The sequence below is a fragment of the Dreissena polymorpha genome, chromosome 7 (genome assembly GCF_020536995.1).
Source record: "Dreissena polymorpha isolate Duluth1 chromosome 7, UMN_Dpol_1.0, whole genome shotgun sequence".
In the NCBI taxonomy this organism is placed as follows: Eukaryota; Metazoa; Mollusca; class Bivalvia; order Myida; family Dreissenidae; genus Dreissena; species Dreissena polymorpha.
In genome coordinates, this window is record NC_068361.1 from 18,714,818 (window position 1) to 18,732,824 (window position 18,007).

The 18,007-nt window shown below is 34.7% G+C and overlaps 4 protein-coding genes across 9 annotated transcripts in view; 3 read left to right on the plus strand and 1 right to left on the minus strand.

The window, feature by feature from the left end:
• LOC127837814 (uncharacterized protein C5orf49 homolog) overlaps positions 1-17,801 on the plus strand; it is a 28,216-nt gene extending 10,415 nt beyond the window's left edge. Inside the window, exons 2-4 of the mRNA XM_052365220.1 lie at positions 10,877-11,032; positions 12,620-12,736; positions 17,297-17,801. Of these exons, the coding sequence (XP_052221180.1) occupies positions 10,946-11,032; positions 12,620-12,736; positions 17,297-17,476 (384 nt within the window). The 5' untranslated portion in view covers positions 10,877-10,945 and the 3' untranslated portion in view covers positions 17,477-17,801. The remainder of the gene's footprint in view (positions 1-10,876; positions 11,033-12,619; positions 12,737-17,296) is intronic.
• Positions 1-18,007, plus strand: part of LOC127837785 (uncharacterized) — a 605,533-nt gene that overhangs the window by 238,636 nt on the left and 348,890 nt on the right. The window lies entirely within an intron of this gene.
• The window catches only part of LOC127837806 (solute carrier family 49 member 4 homolog), a 583,680-nt gene that overhangs the window by 204,080 nt on the left and 361,593 nt on the right, over positions 1-18,007 (minus strand). The gene's annotated exons all lie outside the window — the stretch shown is intronic.
• The window catches only part of LOC127837799 (G-protein-signaling modulator 2-like), a 616,832-nt gene that overhangs the window by 183,676 nt on the left and 415,149 nt on the right, over positions 1-18,007 (plus strand). The window lies entirely within an intron of this gene.

The following is an 18,007-nucleotide window of genomic DNA, read 5'->3' on the forward strand; positions in this document are numbered from 1 at the left end:
CGCGCACAAATAAACATTGTGACGTCACTTCACGAACAGCGCTAGAGATCCGCCATCTTGTAACGCGACAAAGAAACTCAGTGTCATTAATTCAATAAACACAGAAAAATATGATTGTGTTTAATAATCATTAATACAAATGTCTATATTTTGTGCAGCGGATGTTTATTCAGACAGATACGGCAGAATTATGTAAGTATCTTTGTGTACTTTACAGTAGATTTGATAGTGGTAAACAACTGCGTACCAGTAAAGTTCAATCTAGCCGATTTTACTACGCAAGAAATTTAAGTATCTCACTGGCAAAATGAGCTTGACACATAAACAACAACGGATCCGATTTACATCCACATAATATTGTGGGAATCCGATGCAATGCAAATTACTAATGTTTGATAACGTTTAATGAATTCGTTATATCAATATGCATTAACTTTTCAAGGGGAATAACTTTAATTGAAATGTGCGATTTAATGACAGTGTTATATTGGGATAATAAGTCGTTTAGCCGTTATCATGATAAGTATTTAGTTTGTTGTGTTTCATTTTCATTAAAAACATAGTTTTACTGTTTTTTCCTTTAAGTAAAACAGTTCAGTAGTCATTATATCTTGAATTTTAAATATTGAAATAGATGTCGGATATTTCATATTCGGACGTTGCTACGTAAGCTAGTTGTCAACATAATTATTAATATACTGAATTACCTTTTACGCATACTGTTGTGCAACTGTTGTCTACGTAATGATACGCTGGTTAATGTCTATTATGTCTTCCTGCCCCTGATGATAATAAGTCTTTAACTCGACAAACCCCAGCAATGTCAATGGTCTGTAAACATTAGAAAAATATTAGCTAAAGAAACTTCAGCGTACAATTTATATAGTATTGACATACCTGTACTCTGAAGCCAACTCTGTATCGAAAGTCAACCAGAGTCGTAACATATTTATGTCACGCTATAAATCAAAGAATACTCATTTTCTTGGATACATTTCTACATATATTGGTGAATGAATATAAATTACTGCACTGAGGATTATTTTAAGGTTGGAATGTTTCAAATGCATTTTACAATAGAAGAAAATAACTCTCATCAGTCTGAAATTCACAATTTTGAAGCCATTGTCGCTTTGTCCAAGACTAGTTTTCGTTTGGATACTTTCTGATCAACCTTGACATTTTTTGCTGAAATTGTAAACATTACTTTTGTTTTCGGAAATCTATTATTTGTGATTAACAACATAAGTCTGGTGGATTATAAAACTTATTTCAGTGTGAATCGGGTAGTTTTAAATATTTACTTTGAGTTTGTATTTACACTACAATTTGTTCACAAAACAAGCCAGAATATTCTAAAATACCGGGAAATGTCATTCTGAATTTGAAAACACTTGAGCACATGGTATACAAATATACAAATACAAATTTTATTTTAAGTCGGTTTGTACATAACAAGTATAGCATTAGCGATGTATCGCTATTGACCGACATATGGTATGCTACTAAAAGTAGAAATACCGTGAAATCTACTAAAAGTAGAAATACCGCGAAATCTCGGGAGATTCGCATTTCAAGAAAGTCTGTCACATCGCTGTTTTTCTCAATATGTAAGAGCAGAATAGATAAATTTTAAATGTTTAAGATAGTATTTTGTGAAAGAATGTATTGGTTAAATGTGAAAAATGTCAATCTTTCCAATCAAGTGATTGATTTGGGCCAATAACTGCATTTTAAAGCTGTTTTGGACCGGTCTTTGTTAACTGTCAACTTTTTGGGATTTTGTGGTTGACTTTCCTAATGGGGTTGGTCCATAAATATAAAGTCGCGCCAGTCAAAAATCATAAAAAGCAACATTTAAAGTTATGGTAGCCAGAATTAGAAAAATATGTACAACTGATCAATATCAATCATGACAGACTGATGTCTCAGGTAAGTGCAGTGATTTTTCCACCAGATTCTCACAAAGATGATCCCGGTTGATTTCTCCACAATTGAATATATGTCAGTGCACAAATAAATTATACAGCAGGTAATGACAATCGATAAATGTCTTAGTTTTAATTTAATTGTTTGCACAAATTTGGACACTCTTTGTGTCTGGGATCTGTTGGGTTAAATGACTTTTACAACAAAACATACATCTCTGAATCTGCGATACATTACAGTTAAAGTTTAAGACATGTAAAATACCAGTATTCAGATCTGAAAATATCCAAAAAAACTCTTATGGTATGAAATACATATATCTTGTGACGTATTTTCATTTAAAATCTTGAATTTAATGACGACTTGAATGTAATGACGACAAGTCGGACATGCAGTTGTTAAATATTTTAATACGTATATCGTGTGACATAATTTCATTTAAACTCTAGATTTTAACGACATTAGTCTGACGCGTTATTTTATTTAACAGTAAAAAAAAAAAGTAGACTATCAAAAGAATACAAAAAGTGTACTTGTAAATAAAGACTCCTTCATTCCGTATAAAGATTGTAAGTTACAGCAGAGCTCCAGATAACTTTTCTGAGTAATTGGGTTAATACCCACTACTTATGAGTTCAATTGGGTATTTTCATATTCAATTGGGTACAAAAAAGTCGGTACCCACTACTTTAATTGACAATTGGGTACTTTTGTTTTAAAATTAGGTATGTTCATTGTCTTAAATTCTCACCTGCTTACCTGAATAAGCTGGTTGAAGTTCCACTCTTAATTGATTAGTTTCAGAGATTTTGTGTAATTATGTAGATGTATCCATAATATACAGTCTTGATTTAAAAAAAAGTTCAACGATTTTTTCCACCAGTTTTCTTACAATGAGAGCACTGACCGCGATTGCCTCCGAAACAATATCGTCAAGAATTAGTTTCACTATATTTTCCGCTTCTGATTTTTTGTTGCCTGCAGTTAAATATCTTGAAATTGAGTTTGTTAGTGCTTGGGATACGATGTTTCCATTTTTAAGGCCTCACGGTTTCGACATTTTCACAACAATGACACGTATACTGAAAGCGTTTGGACAGAGTGGAAAGAATCCGGGTATTTCGGACCAGGGTATTTCCGGGACAGATTTACTCGTTATGCAAAGGAAAAATATGATATGCGTAATCGGCAATTTCAATTGGGTTTTGGAACGCATGGTTTTATTTTTCTATGTGTTATTGGCAATTTTACATTGGGTATTTACACAAATGCGCACCTTATCTGTAGCTCTGTTACAGTAATCTGTGAAACAACGTCATTAATAAAACAAAAAAATATGTTTGACCACAACGGTGGCTAATAATGTTTACGAAAAATACAAACAATATAGATTTATCTATTACATAACATGTTAGAATTTTATCATGCATTTATAATCACTCATAAAGAGATTTCAATATACAGTTACATGCATAGACAGTTTTTTTAAGCCAGTGCCTTTTGAATTCAGAAAATAAGCAAGATAAACCATAAAATTGGGAAAAATAGATAGTAAACCATAAAATTGAGAAAAATGAAGCATTATTAATATGATTATAAATAACAGAATTACAATAATATTGTTTTTAAGTGCATGATTGAGTGCATTTTTAAATTTATATTATAAAATGCTGCTTGAATTTCTTTTTACCTTTCATATGTAAAAAAAGAAATATCATCTGCTAGTGCAAAATATGACTGGGAAAGCTGGTTTATGGTCATTTCGTAGCAAAAGAGAAGAAAATAAGTGCATTAAATAAATGAATTAATACTTTTGTATCTGGAATAGTTGTATTTTAAATCGATCCTCCACCCTATTATGGCCGAATAAGGGCTAAATTGCTTTCCGACTTGAAATGAAAAGGCATATTGGTTGATCGTGTAGCGTTTATGTGCAAAATTTGAGGGCCAATTGATAAAGCTTGTTGATGCCAAAACAGGTAATAATAATAATTTATTATCAGGTACATGTACACAAGCAAATAAGTATATTTAACCCTTTCAGTGCGGGAACCGAATTTTAAAGGCCTTTGAAAACAGTTTGGATCCAGATGAGACGCCACAGAACATGGTGTCTCATCAGGATCCAAACTGTTTGCTATTCTGATAGTATTCTTTGAAAAAAAATCGAAGAAAATGCTAATTTTAGAAATTTAGCAGACGACATTTTAGCAGACGACAAATTTCCCAGCATGCTAAGGGTTAAGATGCTTAAGGTGTGGAAGACTCATAATCAGGTTTAGTGTCCCTCAAACCCTAAGCGTCATGTTATTCCTTATGCAGTTTGTATAGATAGTGCCGCATCCTGACACGTAAAGCTTGTGCTTTGTTGGCAGCGTTAGTTGGCTGTTAACAGGTTCATTGTGGTTATCTCCACCATCAGTCTGTCCGTCTGTCCTAGCCACTATCTCTTACACCATAAACACTAGAACCTTGAAACTTAAACACATGGTAGCTATAAGCATTATGTGCGACCCTGCACTATTTGGAATTTTGATCTGACCCCTGGGTCAAAAGTTATAGGGGTTTGAGTGGGGAAGGGTTAGAGATTTTCACTCATTTTTAGCTCAACTATTATATATGAAATTTATATAATGGAGCTATCCTGATCACGTCGGCGTTACCGTTAGCGTGCACATGTTAAAGTTTGTGTACTCCCCCAAATATTTTCTTTGTCCTTTAACAAATTACTTTTATATTTTTATGCCCCCTTTTCGAAGAAGAGGGGGTATATTGCTTTGCATGTGTCGGTCGGTCCGTCCACCAGGTGGTTTCCCGATGATAACTAAAGAACGCTTAGGCCTAGGATCATGAAACTTCATAGGTACATTGATCATGACTCGCAGATGACCCCTATTGATTTTGAGGTCACTAGGTCAAGGTCACTGTGACCCGAAATAGTGAAATGGTTTCCGGATTATAATTCAAGAACGCTTATGCCTAGGATCATGAAACTTGATAGGTAGATTGATCATGACTCGCAGATGACCCCTACAGATTTCAGGTCACTAGGTTAAAGGTTAAGGTCACGGTAACCCGAAATAGTAAAATGGTTTCCGGATGATAACTCAATAACGCTTATGCCTAGGATCATGAAACTTGCTAGGTACATTGATCATGACTCGCAGATGACCCCTATTGCTTTTGAGGTCACTAGTTCATACATGTACTTCTTTACCAACATGACCCTAATCTATAAACAAGAGCAGACAACTGTATCAAGCATTTTGACAGAATTATTGCCCCTTTTATACTTAGAATATGCATATTATTGATAAATCTATGTTAAAGTTTCCATACCACCTCAAATATTTTCTATGTCCTTTGACATATTGCTTTCATATTTTGCATACTTCATTACCAACATGATCCCAATCTATAAACAAGAGCAGACAACTGTATCAAGCATTTTGACAGAATTATTGCACTTTTATACTTAGAATATGCATATATAATTGATAAATCTATGTAAAAGTTTGCATACCACCTCAAATATTTTCTATGTCTTTTGACATATTGCTTTCATATTTTGCATACTTCTTAACCAACATGATCCCAATCTATTAACAAGAACAGACAACTGTATCAAGCATTTGACAGAATTATTGCCCCTTTTATACTTAGATAATTGAACATTTTGCTTAAATTGCCATAACTTCTTTATTTATGATCACATTTGATTCATACTTTGACAAAACAACACTTACCTGACATACCACAATGCACTGCACCCAAACTATCCCCCATGCCCCACCCCAGAATCCCCCCCCAATTTTTTTTAATAATTATTTTTGAAAGTTCATCTTTTAAATTACCACCAACCCACATAAACCTCCCTCTCCATGATGGCTTACATTAACCTGTCAAGCACTCGAAATCTCTTATGACAATTCGGTCAATCTCAACCATGCATGGCCGCATTACCAACCCTGGGGCGCCCGCTGGGTCAAACATGCGGCGTGGGAATACGCGTCGGCCTCTGACGCACCATTTTTCACCAATTGACTTCAAAATAATTCTAAAGATTTCTTATGACAACACAGTCTATCTCGACCATCCATGTTCACATTACCCACCCCAGGGCCCCGCCCACTGGTAAAGATCCCAATCTATTTCAGCATAATTAAAATCCAAGCAATTTTTGTGGTCAAGACCGAAGCTTTCTCACCATAATTAAAATCCAAGCCAGTTTGGTGGCAGAGACCCCGAGCTATTCCAGCATAATTAAAATCCAAGTCAGTTTAGTGGTCAAGATTCTGAACTATTTCGGTATAATTAAAATCCAAGCCAGTTTGATGGTCAAGACCCCGAGCTTTTTTAGCATAATTAAAATTCAAGCCATTTTTGTGGTAAAGACCCCGAGCTTTTTAACCATAATTAAAATCCAAGCCAGTTTGGTGGCGGAGACCCCGAGCTATTTCAGCATAATAAAAATCAAAGTTAGTTTAGTGTTCAAGATCCTGAACTATTTCAGTATAATTAAAATCCAGGACAGTTTGGTGTTGAAGACCCCAAGCTTTTTCAGCATAATTAAAATCCTAGCTAGTTTCGTGGGGGAGACCCTGAGCTATTTTAGCATATTTAAAATCCAAGTCAGTTTAGTGGTGAAGATCCTGAACTATTTAAGCATACTTAAAATCCAAGCCAGTTTGGTGGTCAAGATCCTGAGCTATTTCAGCATAATTAAAATGCAAGCCAGTTTGGTGGTCAAGAACCCGAACTATGAGCATAATTCAAATCCAAGCCAGTTTGGTGGTAAAGATCCGGAGCTATTTCAGCATAATTAAAATCCAAGCCAGTTTGGTGGTCAAGACAACTAACTTTTTCAGCATAATAAAATCCAAGCCAGGTTGGTGGTCAGAATCCTGAGCTATTTCAGCATAATTTAATTCTAAGCCAGTTTGGTGGTCATGACCCTGAGTTATTTCATCATTATTAAAATCCAAGCCGTTTTGGTGGTCAAGACCCCAAGCTATTTCAGCATATATTGTTTTCGGCATAATTTTTTCTTACCCAATTGTTTTCGTACACACATTTTTTTCGTACTCATTTTTTTCTGTTTTTTGACAGAATAATGCCCCCTTTTATAGTCTGAAAATTGAAAATTTGGTTAAGTTTTGTGTTCAGGTCTACTCTTATCCTATTTGTGTTAAGGTCTACTCTTATCCTAAAGTATCAAAGCTATATTTTTTACTTAATGGTATAAGTCATGTAACTGACATTTTTATACATTTTATTTCTTTCCCATTTTTGTGTTTTTTATTAAGGTGACATACATCAACTGTTTGATAATATTAAGTCTACCTTTTTGGTAAAAATAATGTTTTTACCAAATTTTCTAAATTGACAGTACGGACACATGTCATTTGCTGAATGTAAAAGTAGCATAACTGACATTTAGTTAAATTTTCAGAAGGAAAAAACTGCTTTATTGAAATAAAATAGGAATACTTACAGAGTAAAACAAACACATGGGATATTTTCAGATTTGAATACTGGTATTTTACGCATCTTTAGGCATTTCTGTGTGCCATTGATAAATACAATACTTAAACATTCATGTACAATGCACAATACTAAAAACCTGAATTGTAATTGTAATGTATTTCAGATTCAGAGATGTCTGTTTTGTTTCTAAAGTCATGTGAAAAATTAAGTTTATATGTTTATAGGTTTAAAATTGCAAATTGTCCTCTTACTTGCCCTTGTATTTCAAGATAGAATACTTTCCTTCCTAGAGGAAAGAGATCTGGGTTTGAATCCCAGTGGGGGCTTCAGAGGATGATTCATTTTAAGAAAAATTAATATATTTGCTTTAGTTTATCTCTAACTTAACCAAATAACTCTGACAATGCCTTTAAAAGTATGCAGTTTTTGATAATTCAATTATGCAAAAAACATGTATAATTTTAGGGTAGACTAAGACAGCAAACTAAGAATGGGCATCCATTTTAGTTTTTTAAGTCAATACAACAATAAATGCATATAGGAACACATATTTAAATTAAAAATGCAACAATCAGAGGACATAATCAATTAAATAGTAAATGACTACTTAAAATATTTTTTAGCACTGTTTGTTTTTCAGAGATTTGTGAATATGCCGTTTTATGTTCTTCTCATTGAACTAATGCAATATGTGCTTTGGAACTGGAATCATATAGTGTTGGAAAGCTGGTGTTTCACGTCCAGAGGGTCCTTGCTTCCGGAAGCTGAAAATTGTATATGATCGCCCCACTCATTCCATCCCGCGAAACCCTTAAGGTGTCGCAAGTCTAGTATGACACAATAATATAAATATAGCCATATTGTTAATTTTCTAACGTCGTTTGTCATTAATACGCTATATAAATAAAGCTCCTTTAATAAAAAGGGCTATACATATTAGGTTCATCACTAAAATATACCGATAAGCGAAAATTAGGAACAAGGAAGTTCGGTTGGTTTAAAATATCTATCCAAATAGAGAGCTCAGTCAAAACCTTGTCATTTATGTTTGTATGTCGGCATTTTGTATTCTGGTTTAAGTGTCTTTTTAAGGTATGTATACCAGGTTATTGAGACAGTATGTGCTAACTTTAAAAGGGGAACATTATTATCTTTCCCGAAATACAGACATGTGTAAAACAATTGATATTTCGCGTTGCCACGCACCTATAATTCCTTTTATCTGCAGTATTAGTATATTGAGTGCATACGTTCTCACGCCTACAAAAATCATTCTTTTTTATTGAAAACTCTTTCAGTACCGTTAATAAGAGTGTGAACCACGGTAGTTCATATTCATAATGATCCACAACGATTTTACCAAAGTAAAATTACTCCTGTATGGCAAGCGAAATGCACATTAATACCTTAAAACACGGTTTTACAGTTAACTATATAGTTAAGAGACTTTGAACCCGGTTTCAAAGTGCCGTTTGCACATTAATTTATTAAACCCGGGTTCAAGACTTTGAACCGCGGTTCAAAGTCTCTTAACTCTATGGTTAAGAAACGACCAATGAAATCGTGACATTTGCCTTATAATTGTTGTTTAAGCTCCGCTGATTGGTTGTCTCTGAATTATGTACATATCTACTTTTAGACACACTTTGAACCGCGGTTCAAACTCTTAAACTCGGGTTTAACAATTAAATGTGCAAACGGCACTTTAAACACGGGTTCAATGTCTCCTAACCCTATAGTTAACTGTTAAATAATTAATGTACATTCCGCGCGTCTTAACTCCAGTTTAAGGCTTTAAACCGCAGTTTAAGACTTTGAACCGCAGTTTAAGACTTTGAACCGCAGTTTAAAGTCTCTTAACCCTATAGTTAAGAGAGGAATTAATGTGCAAACGGCACTTTGAACTCGGGTTCAAAGTTTCTTAACTATATAATTGACTGTTAAATAATTAATGTGCATTCCGCGCATCTTAACTGAAGTTTAAGACTTTGAACCGCAGTTCAAAGTCTCTTAACCCTATAGTAAAGATATGACCAATGAAGTCGCGGCATTTACCTTCTAATTGTGGTCTAAGCTCCGCTGATTGGTTGTCTCAGATAACAGATTGGTTTCTATTTTTAGAACACTTTGAACCGCGGTTCAAAGTCTTGAACTCTGGTTTAAGGAGTTAATGTGCAAACGGCACTTTGAACCCGGGTTCAAAGTCTCTTAACTATATAGTTAGCTGTTAAACCGTGGTTTAAGGAATTAATGTGCATTTCGCTTGCCATACTCCTGCTTATATTCCCACGCCTATTTAAAGGTGGCTGTTTAGAGTTGTAAACACACATATGTAATGGGTGTTTTGTAAAATGGGTGTATCATCGTTGATGTGTCCATTTTGTGCAGCGTGCATGAAATCCATGTAGTGTTGAAAGTTTTATTGAAAAGCCAAAATTGTTGTAAATTTCGACGTCGTTTGATTATATAAACCACTGCTCAAAGAAATTAAAAAATAGACAGATCAAAGAAGACCGAAATAAGGCTCGATTGGTCATTGTCAACTTCTTACATGTATCTCGGGTACTCTTAAGTAAACTTACATATATCCCGAGTACGGTAAATATAATCAAACGTACCCGGGAATTTTAACGCTAGATCGGTCGTTGTCGGCTATTTTTTTAAGATAATGTTCACATTTATGTCAATTTTCTGTTAAATGACCTCTCTATTATCGGAACTCATACTCAAAAAGCATATTGATGCATTTATTTTTAAAGCGAAGTTTGTTTAAAATCAACAATATCGTTTTACGGTATTCGGTAGCGCGTTTTACGACATCGGATTGTGGTCGGGAATACGAATCGGGTACAGTCTCATATGGACCGGGTACGTGTAAGTATATTTACCGTTCCCGGGGTACATGTAATTATAATTAAGAGTAAACGGGGTACATGTAAGTAGTACCCGAGCCGATAAAGACCAATCGAGCCGAAATAAGGCTAACACTTTTCAACCTAAACACATGATAGTTTTCGTAATGTATAATGCAAAGCCCGTCTCAGAAATCGTAAAAATTATATGAAAGGAAAATGTAAAAAATCACATGTTTCCATGTAAAAAAATAAGGAAATTAATGCATGTATGCAGTTTTAGATAAACGCACATATCTACTAAAATAAACTTAAATCATCAATCAATGAACCGGATAAGTTTATTCGATTAATTGCATAGTCTTGAATAAACATGTGAACCAAAAAATAAAAAAAATATAAGATTAACTCTAAGGGAAAGAACCTCGGTAATTTTATAGAACTTAATGGGGTACTTTTTCCTATAATGTATGTATGGGCCAAACTGTAAACATTTGTAATAATGTCATTATTTGTATTTTTTGAAAATAAATTATGTTCAAAGTAAAGAACTGGATATTCTGAAATGCATTCAAAAAAATGCATGCATTACTTCATTTCTCATCCAGAGGACAAATAACATCAGCCGGAAGCACCGAACGGTGGTCGGGGAAGGTTCCCAAACCTGGCCTTTTGGCATGCGATACTGGAGCAGGCACGGGCTGGACGACTTCATAGCGGGTCGGAAGCACACCTTCCTTGGGGCTCGCATCCGACACACGGTGGTACGTATAAGCGTATAGGTCGCCGTGGCGTAGTAGATATGGTGTGCGTCCAACGACAGCGAGGTTCCTCCAATCTGAGAGCGTTTTTTATATCTCCCCAAATGACACCAAGTAGTGGTTCTTCCCAGAAAACGGACTTGAAAGCGTTTCAATAAGCCTAAGGATTTTGATAAAATCGAGCAGAACTAAAAAGGTTTAAACTATAAGCGAGTGGATATTGGGCAGCGTGATTGCGATGGTGACAGCGGCGGAAGTGGTGGTAGAGATTACGTTGCTGATGGCGGTGGTGATGATTGTGGTAGAAGTTGCGTTGGTGTTTGTGACAGAGATGGTGAGGATAATGGCGATGGATCTTGGCTAGTCGTGGTCGTAGTTTCGTAGATATGGGCTGGACGTGGTCGTAGTTTCGTTGGTTGATATAGATTTCAATTATAACGTCAAAACGATGATGAAAACAAGGGGTTGGTGGGTAATTATATGAAAATAATATTGTGTCTCACTCATGACTTTATAAGGTCAACTTTAAGAAATATTGGACAATCATTTCTTTTTAATAATGACTAAAAAGCATACTAACGTCATACGCTTTCTAACTTTAAACGGTAATCTTATTAGAGATCTTTAATTTATTGGGTATCAAATAGACTTCCAGATATTGGAATACTGAACCCGTTTTTGCAAAGCTTATTAGGTTACATTGAAGCAAATTTTATGCCTTTAAAGGTTTTTTCGTGCGTAGGTCTATTAACACTGACATGTGTTAAATAAACAAGTATATATTAATTGAATGTCTTTTATTCTTTTAAACATAGACATTTCCTACATACAATTTCATCTGTAAGTGTACCTAATATACAGCTTAAATTAAGATTTCCTTACGGGGCTTTGTGATTCCGGCCCTCTACCAACTCAAACATGGCAACATAGGTCCAACGACATTTTTTCACATTTCGATTTCGGCTGACGTCTTAACATATTATATAGTCTTTCCCATTTAACAATAGACTACGTCTGGCCGCTTACGATATATTAAAAATGTTCAGTGTTCTGACCGCATATAATACTAAAGACAAACAGACAGTATATGTAGGCTGTTGTACCGCTTGACGACATGTTACAATATTTGCTTTCGGCTTACGTTAAAACCCGATTACGAAGTTTTCATATGCTACTTAATCGTGCCTCGTATCGTCCGTTAACGTGTTTGCATTGCTTTCTTTAGCCAGTATTTCAACCATTTAACGACATCACTGCATATGACACAGGCTAATTGTTTACCGCCTTTTTCTATGTTTTACTGGCTGACGTCCTACCCCTTAAGCAGATGTATTAATGTTCTACAACAGGTTGACGAATTGTCCCCTATATCGGATGGTTTAATGTTCTACAATAGATTGACGTAATGCCCCCTATATCGGATGTATTCATAGTATACATCAGGTTGACGTAATGTCAACTATATCGGATGTGTTTTCATGTTCTACTACTAAATCAACATAGGCCCATATAAATTGTTTTCATAATTTCATATAGGTTAACGTTATAACCATCACCCTTTACGACCGATGTTTTCATATTTTTAAATAGGCTGATGTCATACCCCCATACGAAAGATTCGTCAACCGCGGAGATGGCTATGACGCCAAGATGCATCGTGACGACCGGAAGAGCGTCAACAACATCGCTTATTCCTTTAATGATGAGGTAAACAGCTTCTATTTCCTTCGACATGTGCACATTCTCCGTTTTGTATATATGAGCATCGCTGTGGGAAACGGGGTTTAATGTTTGTGCCAGAGTCCGCAGTGCAGCTCGCACAAGCTAATCAGAGGCGACACTTCCCGCTCTAATTGTATTTTGCGTTCAAATGAGTTGCATTTGCCTAGTTACTTTTACTGTGCAAACATTTCATCTTCTATGAAAGGTAATCGCCAGTCCATTCATGTTGTTAAATGGCCATTGCATATTGCTTAAGGACAAATGCATATTGCTTAACGACTACTCCATGTTGACGTCATACAATTGCATTTTGGTACATGACAAATGCGTTTTGTATTATATTATTCGTTACCAAAAAACTGTTTGTACATTCCGACTTTACACTAGTCATTACACTAGCAATTACACTAATAATTACACTAGCAATTCAACAAGACGAAAGCAATATGCACTAAGCATGTTGCAAAGCATGACGCAACATGAAGTTAATCAAATGCGATATGACAATGTGTAATATGTAATTCATATAAAGCGGAGAACCAGAAATGACGGGATCATTAAACTCCAAGTTATTTTTTTACTATTAAACAACTAGCTATTTTTGTCGAAAAAGCATTGTCTCTGCGAGTTAGTTAAACCCCAGAAGCAGGCTAGTTACGAGTGCCCATGCAAATTGATGCATGGTTAAAACGTTTGCTTGTCAGTACTTGCGTATATCCGTCTTTGCGTTTCAGTCACACAGCACGTTAATTATTAACACAGCTGCGCACTTTGAAGTCGTTCATGGATATTTTGTTGATTTTACGCAGTTAATTAATGCTAAGATTTGCACGTCATTTTCATGTTTTCATAGATCTTAGAAATGATTTTAAGGTTCTTGTTCACAGATTTTCGATGTTTAGAAAAATCTCATGTAATACGTTTGTAGACAAATCTATAATGTTTTCCCGGGATTCAATTCCGGGTCCTGTGGAAGCAAAAGCAAGAGTGTTACCACTGCTCCAAGCACGCTTTTATAAATTATTGCTAATTATAAACGCTATGTTAGTAATACTCGTATTTTAAAAATTATCGCAGATAAGCGTTACAAAAGCTTTATTATTTTATTTATTTGGAATAATGAGTAATAATTTTTCTTAGCCACGAGCGTTATTTCGCCTGTTTACAAAAATGTATACATTCTTGTTTGAATATATGACACTTTTTTTTCTGAAAATAGTCATTTTGCAAAACTTTGCACAAGTCCATCTAGTTGCGTTAAGTCAAAAAAATATCCGGCGACCCGGTGTCTATTCACACTCCGGGCGCAAGTGAGTTTTGGTAGTGGTCAAAATACCGGAAGAGCGGTTTCCTCCGGGTTCTCCGCCCCCCACCCACACACACACGCCACACACCGAAGAACAATACTTACTTAAAAATGAAAAGAAAAATATTAAAATTTAATATCCAGAAATTGCAGCTATATGTCAAAATTCGTCCAAACATTCGTTAGATAACAAGATCAGAGATATTGCCAAAAAATAAATATTCATAAAAAAGATCAATTAATTTGAAGGACAAATAAAGGGATTGTACAATTAAAATAATCAAGAGTACAATATTGCGTAAAATATTGAGTGCATAACAATTATTTATTTTTAAAGAATCTACTGTTTTTCACCATATTTTAGAATACGCAAATCTCAATTGTTTTTATATTTTGAAAAGTTATATTTTATTATATTGTTAAATGATAAGTGATTATAAGCCAGTTTTATTTAAATGCGTGTGACCGTTTACAAATTGACTGATATATTATTTTTTGGAAATGCATCTTTGCAACGCAGAAGACAAGGAATGTCGATGAATGTCTTTCACGCATGCAACTTTTATATTTTACATCCTTTTAACAGTTTAAAGCATTTTGTGTAAATTGCCATCTGTCAGGGGACAACGTATTGAGAACCGTTTTTAAAGTGCAAATTTGAAGACATCCTAAAACAACTCAGAAAATCAAAATAAACCCTTAAAAAAAAAAAAACACATCGTCGTTCATAGTGTCTTCAATAATGTTTATCTTAGAAGTTTAGATGCTCATATAAGTAACTGAGTGTAGTTTAATGGTAGGAACACAAGATGGCAACATTTTTGTTGTTAAATGTCAATGTACCAGCTTAACTAATATTAATTGTCCAACATAATGTTTTTTCCGGCATTTTGCCATCAGTGCACATAGTGCTTAATTTCTCATTTAACAATTACTAAGTGCTCAGAGCGTTCAACCCTTGTTCATTCGCTTCTCACATAGGCGGACTTGATCAAACCCACTCGGTGCATGTGGGTTTAGTTCGCAATATATTCTCGCACAGTCGTCATAAGCATGGAAACACACATGAACGCACAAAACACAACCACCGCTCACTCGCACATGCACATATAAACGCACGCATACACGCGTACTCATATTCTTTAGAATAAACTTTTCTGAATGCATATCTTATTGTGCTATGTACTATCAGCAAAACAAGCTCGGACGTCAATATAAATGTTTCGACAAAAGTAGTGTACACGCCCGAAATCCTAGTAGACCAGCCAGAGTTGTCTCCCTGTATAATAATATGCGCTAAAACGTCAAATGTAATAAAATAACGCTGTACATGCATACAAAGATCATCGAAGCAGCAACAAAGTAAAATGCACTAAGGAAAGCACAGAAGTAAAATGCAGTAGTATAAATTAACAGTTCAATATTGAAAAGCTGAACGCAAATTATATTGCACCAAAAACAAAGTTTTTCATAAAGAGAGTGCATGTATAAGCCTTAAGGCGCATGAACAATGAATTGTTTCTAAAGCAAATGCAAGAAAAAAACATACAATTGTAATGTAACAGAATTCAAATGCAAGTTGTAATATGTCGAAGTGGAGTTGTCAATAAGCAATAACAATTGTCATTTAGAAATATGAAATTGTCATTAAGCAATAAGCATGTACTATACTGGCGGAAAATCTTTCCATAAAAAACTGTCACTCACACGTATCATTTCAATTAATATCATAAATATAAAAATGCAAGTTTAAATGGCGACATGAAAAATGAATTGCATGATATACAATGTCATAAAGCAAAATGCAATTATAAATAGCAACATGGAAAGTGAATTGCATGAAATACAATGCCATAAAGCATAATGCGAGAACTGGCGGATGAACCCTTCCATAGATTAGCAAGTGCGCACTGCACAGGCTATTCTGCGACTATACTTTACGCACATGCATTTAGCCTTGTTTTCCCAAAGCAAGAATCGTGTTAGTGCTGTCCAGAAGAGGTGTGATAAATTAAGGGATCAATTTACTTGTTTATTAAATCTTTCCAATGACATCAAGAACACTTTATAGACAAAACACCGACTTGAAAATGCTTTTATACGTCAAAGATGCTCTATGCACTCGAGCAAAACATAATTTTTTACACTCGGGAACAATAGAACGGAAATAAACGAATTTCAATTGCTCTATACTATATTATGCTAAGGTAGTATACGTCTACAATATAATGAGATTAACATATTCCATTTAAAAGGATCTTTTCACGGTTTGGTAAATTAACAAAATTGGAAAAAATTGTTTCAGAATCGCGAATTTTCGGTTTAGTTATGATATTTGTGAGGAAACAGTATTACTGAACATTTGCCATGGTCTAATATAGCCATTATAAGCATTATTTTACGATTTAAAACCTAAAAATTATAAAGCGTTGCAACGCGAAACGATTGAATAATTTGGAGAGTTCTGTTGTTGTCGTTTAAATATGTGAAACTACGAATATTGCTTATATATAGCGTATAAAATACGCCAGTATGTATGCTTGGCCGGATAGCTCAGTTGGCTATTGCGTTTTTACTTTAGGATTCCGGGGGTCACTGGTTCGAGCCCTGCTGCGGGCTACTTTTATTTCCTTTTTTAAATTGTATTTTTGATATTTTACTGGAGCTTTTAAAATTTAATGTTTACATTTATCAATATAAAGCATTTAATGACAAACTTCAAAACATGCCAAAATCTGTGAAAAGGCACCTTTAAATGACTAAGCGCCCTTTATCAGCCCATAAATCCGTTGTCGTTTAATGCTTTCTCAGCAAAACTCATAATCGTTATTTATATCGCAGATACACAATACTCATGTGAGCCAAACTTTTGTCATGACCTGACAATTAGTTTTGCTATTTAAAAGAGGGTTTTATAGCAGTGCTACGTCTTGGGAAATCTTGTTCGAGCTGTTAAGGACTATCGGGTTGTTTTACCCTTTGTCATTAACAGGAAAATCAGCAACAATAATGTTATAATCACAGTTGTATCGAATGGAAAAAAAAACACTCTTTTATATGGTTGATAAAAGTAATGAGCGGAAAGTATGCTTAAATTAAAGAAAAGCATTTAAGGAGCGTCAGCGAAGAGTTCCATTGCTTACTGAGACAATAGTTTTTATTTAAAAAATAAAAATAAAAAAATGAAACGAGATATCAGCGGACATTTTGCTTAATTTATATATAAAAACACATTTTAGGAGCGGCAGCGCACAGTTCCACTGCTGTCGTCATCTACATACGGGCACCGCCTAAGCCATCCCCCCGAGCTCTTTGCCCGTGGCCACGTGCGCGTTGAGAGAGCCCACAAGGGGTTCTTACACACGAGGGGCACAGGGTTACCTCATAAAGAGGACATCTCGTTGAAATGCAAACTTTAGAAGTGTATTATTTCCTTATTTTAATTTTTATTTGCATAATCACAGTTGATTTAAAATAATTTTACTATTGAAATATGCATGTCAACGAAGATTTGTGAAAATTTCCAAATGGTAATTATTTACTTTCTTCCCCTATAAACAAGATTTCTTTTTGCATTTACTGTTTCATCTTAATGCCTCGTTTCAATAGTTTAGCTTGTTTAATTTAGTATTCGTTTCTTCAAAATGCTACAATTCAAATAGTCTTCGTAGTTGTGGTGTATAGTAGTTATCATGGCTATATTGGTTGTATGTAGCCGTTATTAACATACACTAATACCTTGAATTTAACGACTTATCCTCATTCCGCCTCTTTTTAAAACACCAATTATAGCAGACGTCAGTTGTTTGTTTTCCAATTTCGTACAGTAATACATTTAACATAAAATAGCAAAACAGTTATACATAATAATGCTAAGTGACGACACTCTTTCTTCGCTTTTTGGAATTTTTCTTTATAACGAAGTCTCTAGTATATATTCGGTTTATTCG